This window comes from Octopus bimaculoides, chromosome 2 (assembly GCF_046866305.1).
Source record: "Octopus bimaculoides isolate indiv1 chromosome 2, ASM4686630v1, whole genome shotgun sequence".
In the NCBI taxonomy this organism is placed as follows: domain Eukaryota; kingdom Metazoa; phylum Mollusca; class Cephalopoda; order Octopoda; family Octopodidae; genus Octopus; species Octopus bimaculoides.
Window position 1 is genome coordinate 69,032,321 of NC_142929.1, and position 11,010 is coordinate 69,043,330.

At 34.4% G+C, this 11,010-nt stretch overlaps 1 protein-coding gene across 1 annotated transcript; it reads left to right on the plus strand.

Moving 5' to 3' along the window:
- The first annotated feature begins 201 nt into the window (after positions 1 to 201).
- LOC149137107 (transmembrane protein 45B-like) lies at positions 202 to 6,990 on the plus strand. The gene has a single exon (XM_089346914.1). The coding sequence runs from the start codon at positions 265 to 267 to the stop codon at positions 1,144 to 1,146; it is 882 nt and encodes a 293-aa protein (XP_089203040.1). The 5' UTR covers positions 202 to 264; the 3' UTR covers positions 1,147 to 6,990.
- Positions 6,991 to 11,010: the final 4,020 nt, after the last annotated feature.

The window sequence follows — 11,010 nt, forward strand, 5'->3', positions numbered from 1 at the left end:
ACTGGTGCTTTACAGTTGAAGTTCCTGAAAATATTTGTTCTGCATTGAACTACAGACACTCCCTTAACATTAGAAATACAATTTACCCATAATTCATACATTGGAAACTGTAACCAATGAATTTTTTTCCCCCATAAATTGTAAAATAAAATATGTATAATAAGTATGTATGTGTATCTGTGTTCACATAAAAATATTTATGTATTTCTTTTTTATATTTCAGATTGTGATACTGCTTCACTGTCTTCTAGTAGACATTGAAAAATGGGAACTTTTGGTGGACATGCCCTACCAGGAACATTCTTCCTACTCTTTGCCTTTTGGTACACAGTACAAATTTTCAATCGGTATTTCCAGTGCCGCAAAAGAAACGCTCGCTTTACATCCACAGTGACTTTTCCATGCACATGTTTGTGTGGTCGACTGAAAAAATGGCCTCTAGAATCTATAATGAAAATTGTCCTAGTTGTAATTGGTTTTAGCGGAGAAATAATTACAGGCTTGCGACCTGGACCATATGTTATCTTGGGAAATGGCCAACATGCCACGATGTTTTTTGCCTTTGGTTTGTCTGGTGTAGTAGAACTGTTGTTGTTTTTTAAAGCACCTCTGCCAACAGATGTTGACTACATTGCTAATATACTGGCTTTTACAATTGAGCTTGTGTTGTTTAGATTTCATCTTCATGGAAGATCAGAACTCGATGTATTACTGCACGTGCTTCTTACCTATGTCATCATCGCCAGTTTAATCTCAGCCTTTATTGAAATGAAATTTCGACATAACGTTTTGGCACCTCTTGCAAGAACTTATTTTGTAATGTTACAGGGATCTTGGTTCTGGCAAGTTGGCTTCATACTGTATAGGCCTTTCCCAGGTAAATCTCCATGGAAGGGTGATGACCACAGCCAAATGATGCTGATCACTATATACTTTGCTTGGCACAGTATCGCCTGCTTTATCATTATCCTGCTGCTTGGAGGTATTGTTAGCTGCTATCAAAAAGGTCGTGGTGTTTCTTATGTTGATGATGATATGATTATGAAACGTTTAATTCACACAGGAACCAATGGCCAAACACTTGTGAGTCTCAATGATGACAGCGAGAGTGATATAGAATACCAAAAGCCTTCAACCGTCAAATAATACTGAATAGTTTCATTCTATATCTCCATTGGTGATAGTCCAGTTTTATGTTCATGTTTTACAGATCTATCACATACAATTCCTTAAAATATTAAGGGCAAATGATAGTCTTTAGCAAATTTTGTGCTTCATAGACTACAGAATAATCTGCTGTTTGGTTGATACATGTGGGATTATTTTTCCAATTATCATGATACTCTGGGAAAATGAAATCTTTCAAAACCATTATTTTGTTCATTTCTGTTACCTCATAATATTTGCTCAATTAACTCAATTACTAGCTTATTTCACATGTGCTCAAGACATCAGTTTTCATCCTCTCCTTAAATTGTCTTAAAATTCTTTCTTTGATAAAAGAAATAAAATGTTAATAATATTCAGCCCTTCTTTCCCCTCCCCTACTAAATGCAGCTGTCACAATAGATCCTCTTTTTGCCATTGTGACTTAAGTTTAAAACAATGTTCTAGCAAGTTAACATTTTCCTCTGGTTCTGCATTTTACCTTTTATTTTTACATATATATATATATATATAGGTATGGCCAAAAGTCACCCAACAGTAAATCAAAATTCCATAAATACTATCTATAATTCTGTATTGACTCAAATGGAAAAATGTGTCACTAAAGAAGGACTTTAGCTTGAACAATTTTCATGATGTTTCATATTTAGATGCTTTTATTAAATTCATTCAGTTGTTAACCATAAATAAATCTTGGAATTAAATGGCTTTGATTTACTGTCAGATGACTTCTGGCCAGCCTTGTATATATATATATATATATTAGCTAAAAGTTAAAATGTATTTCATGCCTATTGGTCTTTTAGGTCAAATAGAACACTTTGATGCTGCTCTTGTTCCTAAAAAAAAGGAATGTTTTTTTTTCTCTTTTTTTTTGTTTTTTTTTTCCATCAGAACTCCTCTTTTTACCTTGTTATAGAAAAGTACTTGGAATATAGAATTGGTTGCCTTCAATGCTGCTAAAAAGAAAAAAGTCTGATTTTTTACAAATACAAGCATTCATACCAATTTGTAGAAACTTTTTGTATTACTGGAAATATTTATTAGTCTTTTTTTTTAAGTTGAAGCAACTCTTGTGTGTTTCTAACAAGAATCTGTAATGTTGTTGACCTCATGCTATATCGCATTGATTAGAAACGTCCTTATCAAGACAAAAAATATAAAAAAGAAACAGAATTTTGATTCTTTTTCATCAACCATTTTAATCCATCATTGTATGGCAGCTGATATTTCACTCATATTTTTAACATATCTGAAAATCTTTTCTGTTTATTCTCATAACTGTATCCATATTACCATTTGTGGTTTGATTGATACATATTCATGGCTGCCCTACTCACTCTCTTCATTTCATCAATATCCGCCCAATGTGCCCAAGAATTAACTATTTACAAGTGACTAATTTATTACAAGATTATTTTTAGAACAGTCTGTTTGGTTAATTTCTCAATAAGATTCCAATAAATGTTTTTTGTTTTGTTCTCAGAATAGCAAAACCATGAATAAACAATATAACCTTCAGCAATAGAATTGGAAAGTTTGGAACACCATTAGGGTAAAATAAAAAAATCACAAAAAAAAATCACTGAATAAAAAAAAATGTTTGATAAATGAAAGCACAATGATGAAAAAATATATTGGGAAATGATCAATAATCATATAGAGCGAAATTTAAAATTAAATTAAAGTGAAATGAACAAAACTTAAGAGGTGAAATATCATGACATGAACCCATTAATATTGACATTGTCATTCAACAATCTGGTCCAGAAAGCTTTATGGATCTATACTATTGATTTTGTTCCAAAACAGTTCCATCTGTCATAGTTCCAAACACAGTAAACTTCATATAGAAACAGCTAATAACTAGCAGGAATATATCTGGCCAATGTATATATATATATATTTGTTATATAAATGAACAGTCTTTTGGCAAGACTTAACAAAGCTGAACAAATCCTTTATAACTAACTGTTGAGGCCTGCCATTATTGTTTAATCAATAAACTATCAGACTCTGAATTATAAGCAAGCTACCATAGTCACAGTTTGAAAATGAGATTCTATTTTGTTAATTTCCTCACTGTAATTGATATACCCTTCAAATCACATAAGTCGTCTGTGTGTCTGGTGTAAAGTTAATATCTCATTTGTCATTTGTGAAGGTTGGTTTCAAAGAAAATAATGAGTGTGGCTGTAGACTTGACTTATGGGGTTTTATTCATAGAAAAGAAGTCTGTGTTCTCTCGAGTCATTTTTATCTGGCAATACTCATGAAGATTATGCTATGATCAAGAGGTCTAATAAGACTAAAACCTGTCTGGAATTGTCTCCTTATTGCCAGTATCAAACTTACTCTGCATTGCCCACATTTTATTGTTAATTTTGATTAAAATTTCAGGGTTGTCTCCCTTGTCTTTCTTGACCAGAATTGATCATTAAGATATTGATTGTTTGCACTAATCTTACCGTTCTGGATTTTTTGTTAGCTTTTTGACTCCTTGCTTTAAATATGTTAGCAAAAAGCCATCATGTTAAGTTAGTGTTAACATTTTTTTTAAAGCATGGAGCTTCAAAATGTTAACTAGGAAAAAATATATAGGCAGCAAGTACAGAAGACAATTCCAGTCATCTTTTGGTCTTATTAGAAGCTCTTCAGCAAAATATAGACTTCACAAACATAGTCATTGACTAATATTTTTTTACACACTATATTTTCTAGTTAGATTTAAAATATTCACTACATTAAATATGTCAACACTAACATAATTGTTTTGTCAAGCAGAAGGTAACAAAGGCAAATTTATTTTATGTTTTTTTTTAGCTTGTCATTGGAATTTTGGTATAACAATTAAATTCTTCAGGGGAAGCATAAGGTAATTTACCTGAAAAGAGTAGGAGTTGTTGTTATTGTTGTTCAACTTCAAATCAACCTTCATCAAGTAGCACACCTTTGACCAAAAGTATTCCACTTGTGACCCCACCCCTACTCATGTAGTAGCTCAACCTACTCAAAATTGTTAACAAATTTCCATATTTTTGTAAAGAGAAGCGAAGAACTAAATTTGATTTTAGTATTATGAGACTGTTGGTAATGAGTTTCATCGATCAATATTAAAACAGAAAAACCAGAAACCTGTGAAAGAATTTCTGTTGTTAGTCATCATATTAAACCTGCGTCTTCAAAGACGTAAACATACAAACAAGGTTCTTGCCCAAGGTACCACACCAATTATCTCCTTATAGTCTTATGTATGAGTACAACTATGATTGTAGTAAATGTGAGAAAAGGATGCTAATAAAAACTAAACTATAATCACTGATGCCAAAATTCATATCAAATGGATTAAAACTATATCATTTCAGAAGTAAATCAAATGGGACATTTTTTCCTAGATTCATTTCTCAAAAGGATGAAAGATTATTTTGTTATAGATATACAATTACAAATGTAAATTCGGATGAACAATATTTTCATCTAACTTTTAAAGTTGAACTCATTTAATCCTTTTGTTACTATATTTCTTTTAGAATACATTCCCTTTGTTTCAATTAATGAAGAATTGGGTAATATAATTTATCATTATTAAATGGATTTTTGGAACATAATGTAAAATTTTGATGGGAAGTTTTTATTTAGCTCACAATAAAACAGTTTGCATCAAGGAATGTGGGACAATCTCAGTGGGTTGGTAATGAAGTCATTTAAACTATTTTAATATTGATTGCAGCTTTATTGAATGTAATTTAGTAAAATTTAGAGTTTGGATAAGTTTGTATGTCATATCTTTCTTGACTGACCCTTCATCTGACAGAAAATAGTTTTTCAACTGAAAAATCTTTCTCTCAGATGAAGAGGCAGTCACTCAATGTTAGACTCCTCTTCTCCCCATGACATATCAAGTTAGCCAAACTCATGAACTTCACTATGCAAACCCCTTCCCCCTGCCAATTTCCATGAACTGTGTGTTTGATATAAACAATTTGTTATGTGTTGAATGTACAATGACCCTTAGGACATTCTCAGATCAAAGTTAGTAAAATAGTTTTTCAAGGTGGATTGGTAATTATTTTGGCTCAATGGCTAACAGCTTAGAGTTAGTTTATAGTCCTATACTTTGATATAACTATTTATATTCCATAGTTTTAAACTGAGATCAACATGAAACCTATAATCTAACAATTGTTGCTTAGTTCTAGGCTAGTACTAAAGGTTTCACAGATTAAATCAAGCATTTTATGTTCTACCATAGTATCTTCTTACTGGACATAAATTAATGTTGAATGCAATAAAATAAATCATAAATATTCTCCATGAGAGCTACAGGAGTTCATAATATCAATGCTTAGCTTTGTATTCGATTACAATATGTAATGGGATTCTCTCTACTGAGTATGATGCTAATCAATTTCAGCTAAGATTTTCCCAGAGACCATAAATCATCAAATCTAATTCACTACTGCACTTCCTAAATACATTACTCCTCAATACTACTACTACTACTACTAATTATAGCAACAATAATGATTATAATAATGATGGTTTCTTTATTAAGTACAATGCTAGTAATTTTGAAGGGAGGAAGTTAATACCATTGGTCCTAGTGCTAATTGTTGACAGTGACTTCAAAGGTTACTGAAAACGACTTATTCAAACTGTCATCAATCATTGTAATATTTCAATATGCATTTATAGATCCTTTCATTCTTTACTCACTAAAATCAATCTAGACACATACATTCACCATTTTCTATTTAGCCATTGCAACTGCCCACACTAACCCTTTAGGCTAATCTATGAGAGATCACTCCTGATTCTATGGTACAGGCTTCCTGTTTAAAGTGATTCGAATTAAAAACCTTCCTTCAAAATTTAATGTTAATTTATGTTCCAAATACCAGCTTATTAATGACAAAGTAGTTTTAATACATTCATTATTTTCAAAATTAGTTGAAACTAAGGCAGTGTACTTAAACAGAAACATAACAAAATATGGTTAAATAATTATATGCATAATTTCTTCAAAAAGCATGAGAAGTTGAAATGTTCATGATTTTCTCACTGAATAAATTCAACATATATTTTTAATCATTGCATTTCTCTCCTTTTTAGTTAGTAATCAGCAAAAGTTTAGCAAAACTGTTTCTACAGAGTGTTGCATAAAGATGGGACTTATGGCCATGATTATATTTTTTATTTTCCTTGAGCCCTAGGACTCAAAAAGCTTGTCACCTGGTTTCTATGGTATATAGATGACCAAGATCACAACATTCCCCACTAAATGAGATACCAGTCCATTGCAGGATCAAGGACAGCAATTTTTTGATTGGAGGGAACAAATCAATTACATCAACTTCAAGTATCTGACTGTTACTGTATTTTATTGATCCCCAAGGGATGAAAGGCAAAGTAGACCTGAGCAGGATTTGAGTTTTATCTGACATGCTAACGATTCTGCCAGCTCATCACCATGATTATATATTATAACACTTTCTTTAATAAATGTGTTTGTTCGAGTCCTGGTTCCTTGTATATTTAAAATTATGTCCCATCAATACAAGACACCCTTTATAATTTGGTTTTCTGTGTTAATCATGTTATTGTGCCAGCCAATTCCTGCTAGTGTTTTTTTTGTTTTTTTAAAATCTTTCCGAAACCTGAAGAGCATTTTGAACTGTTGATTTCTCTGGTCTGGAATAAATCATTTTATGAAACCAAAACAGAATCTTGAACTATTTGCAAGAGACTTGTTTCTCCTATGTAATCTCATTATTTGCCTTGATTATTTATTTTTTAAAACAATAAATGTTTGTTTTTTTCCAATGGATGTTTCCTTCTTATTCTCTTTCAAGATTTGTCTCTTTTATTGCAGACAATTTTTAAATTGAACAAGTAAATCTAGATAATAATGCACATGTATTAAAAAACCTTTCACACTTGTTCCAAATCACATATTCTATTTTTTTTTCTTCAGTTATTGCACTGCAGCCATGCTAGAGCTTCCTGAAGATATTAATCAAACAATTTATGACTACTGACCGAGACCTTTGGAAATGTGCTGTGCGTGAGAAGACCAGGCAAGCCAAGTAAGATCGTTGCCAGTGCCCCTGGACTGGTTCTTGTGCGGGTAGCACATGAGATGCACCATTTTGAGCGTGGCCGTTGCCAGTACCGCCTGACTGGCTCCCGTAGGATTTTTGAGTGAGATCATTACCAGTGCCCCTGGACTGGCTTGTGCGGGTGGCACATAAAAGACACCATTTCGAGCGTGGCCGTTTTCATGCGGGTGACACGTATAAGCACCCACTACACTCTCTGAGTGGTTGGCGTTAGGAAGGGCATCCAGCTGTAGAAACTCTGCCAAATTAGATTGGAGCCTGGTGTTGCCATCCGGTTTCACCAGTCCTCAGTCAAATCGTCCAACCCATGCTAGCATGGAAAGCGGACGTTAAACGATGATGATGATGATGATGAATTTAATCCCAGTACTAGTCTCTTATTGAATTAAATTACAATGACATAACAAAGTAACACCTGTTAAGTAGTGTAAGAGCAAACACAAATATATGTACACATAGATATACATGCATACACACACACACACACACACACATATATATATATATATATATATATATATATATATATATATGAAAAGTTACCACACAATTTGCAATATTCACTCACAAGGCATTGGTCAGTCTGGTGTTTATAGTTGATGACACTGATATCAAAGGTACTTTTCAGCAAAGAAGTGAGCCTAAAATCCCCTGGTTGTGAAGCAGGCTGCTTAACTACACAGCCATGCTTGCACCTACAATAGAAAATTAACTGATTCAACTAATGGTGATAAATTTGAAACAGTAGATTTTTAGGTACAAAGAAAAAACTTTAAAATAATACATCTAAAGACAACAAAAAAAATATACAAATTGTCAATTAAAATGTCACTGGAAAACTAATATTGATATAAGGTGAAAGAGAGGTTGAATATTACAAAAGAACATACCTAGTGGTGTTAGTACCATGATAAACATGTTCAATTTTCACCATTACATTAGTTCAAAACAGGAAAACAACCATCCAAAATCTTCATCATCAACATCATCACCATTTAGCACCTGTTGTCCATGCTGGCATGGGTTGGATAGTTTGACTTGGACTGGTAAGCTGAGGGGCTGCACCAGACTCTAGTCTGATTTGGCATGGTTTCTACAGCTGGATGCCCTTCCTCATGCCAACCACTCCAAGAGTGTAATGGGTACTTTTACATGACACCAATATCTGCCACAACTATGATTTCACTTGGCTTGATGGGTCTTCTCAGCACAGTATATTGCCAAAGGTCTTGGTCATTTGTCATTGCCTCCATGAGGCCCAGCACTCGGAAAGTGCTTTTTACATGCCACGAGCACAGGTGCTAAGCAGACTGCAAAAACTCCATGAAATCCATCAACAGAGCTAGTTGACAGTCTTAGAAATCAAAACATATAAAATATTGCTATATTTCAAACTTGTCCAACCAATAACTTGACAGAAAACCAAAATTTATCTCAGGTTTACAGGTCCACAAGGCAGGATCTTATCTCGGTTTCCTTAAGCAACTAGGAGTTCAAGATTATCCCTTGATCTCGGACACTAGCCCATCTCACGATTAACCCCACCACCACCACCAGTTATTGCTTGTACTTATTTTCAGCTGAGTGGGTTGAAAAAATGTTGAATGGAGTGTCATGCATAGCATATTGTCCAGTCCAAGAATCAAATGCAAGACCAAATTATCATAAACCTAATATCCAAACCACTAACCATGCTCATTCACACACACCTACACACGTGTATTTTCTTTGCATTTTTAATATTAGTCAGGGAAGAAAAAGTAGTGCCCGTGACCTTTACAAACCTTTCCAGACTGGTGAGACTGAGAATCTAATGCCCAGAACAAATTTTACAGGAAAACCATGATCTTTGAATAAGATGAACTAGACTAAATACACTCAAGAACTTAGTTATGTGTGCATATATATGTATGTGTCTATATATGATCCCACATGTCTTCACGCTATCACAGTTTCAGCATTTGATTTTCATGCCACTGTAATCTTCAGGTAAGAACCATTACATTACAATTTTATATTGGTGGTATATTTATATACTTTGGTTTGTGTGGTCTAGTGCTTGTATTTTTTCATTGTTTGGCTTATCGTGTATGTTGGTCAGTTGATGGTTTTCAATATAATCTACAGAGCAAACAATTTCACAAAAAGGACAAATAAAAATTACATCAGTGCCAATAGGCAAGCTTTTAAAGACACACACATTCTGGATCAAGTACAAAAGGAGTGCAACATCCTTCTCTAAATATCTCTGGGAAAAAAGATCTTTACTCCAAGTGAGATAAAATAAACGCCAAAAATTCACACCCAAAAGCATAGCATAGCACACACACACACACACAAATATAAACCATGAAAAGAAATACTTCACACATACAGGGTGCTCAGGCTAAACTTGACAGTTTGCCTAAAAGAAAAAGAACACCCCATCCAAAAATAAAAGTATTTAAAAATTTTTTTTATAAATATCAACTAGATTATGGCTGGGAGATATCTGTTTACTCAAAGTAGCTGCCCCCAGCTTGCACCACAGCTTTAAGATGGCTCCAGAACCTGGCACATGCATTTCTCAGTGTCCTAGGGAAGATCTTTGAACATCTCCTTGATTTTGGACACCAGCTTGGTTTTGGTATTGCAAGCAGAGTGGTCAGTGTCTTTCTCAACTGTGCCCCACACTCAGTGATCCATAGGATTACTGGGAATTAGGAAATCAGAAATTGGTACTGGTGAAGTCATACAAATTCTTAACCACTTTTGACTCTTTCCAGAGCCAAATCCTGCTGCCACACATACAGCTTTCCAGAAGCAATCTTTCCAGCTAGCAATTGACCATAGTTCACAGCAGCTTCACATAGCTGTCTAAATTGAGCTTGAGGCCCTGTTCATCAGTTGTTGGATGAATTGCAGCATGCAGATGCAGTCGGAATGCCTGTTGTGTCCCTTCCTGCTGGTCACAGCTTTGTAGTCTTCATTGCAGCTGTCCGTGTCACATCTTATAGCCTATACAGTGTTCACAGAGCACTGAGCAGCAATCATAATGTCAGCATTTTGATACCCAGCCCGAATCATCATGATGCGGGTAACTCTTTTCCAATATTCAGATGGCTTCCAATCTTCCAAGTAAGATAACATTTTCTCAACTACAAGTTTAATCTTTATGCTTTCCAACATCGTTGACTGTTCACTAATATATCAAGCTGTTTCTGAATCATCAAATTTAGCATAAACATCCTGTACATAGCATGCAAAATATGCACTCACTACCTTGGTATAATCATCATCGTCATTTGACATTCATTTTCCATGCTAGCATGGGCTGGACAGTTTGACAAGATTCAGCAAAGTTGTATGGCTGCATTGTACTCCCACATCAGCTTTGGCATGGTTTCTACAGTTGGATGCCCTTCCTAATGACAACCACTTTATAAAGTATACTAGGTGCTTTTTTCAAGCCACTGGCACTAATGAGGTTGCCATATAACTTGTAAGGTAGAAAAAGAACAGGGAAAAGGAAAAAGCTTCAGGCGTAGGAGTGGCTGTGTGGTAAGTAGCTTGCTTACCAACCACATGGTCCTGGGTTCAGTCCCACTGCATGGCATCTTGGGCAAGTGTTTTCTACTATAACCTCAGGCCGACCAAAGCCTTGTGAGTGAATTTGGTAGACGGAAAACTGAAAGAAGCCCGTCGTATATATGTGTGTATGTGTCTGTGTTTGTCCCCCCAACAT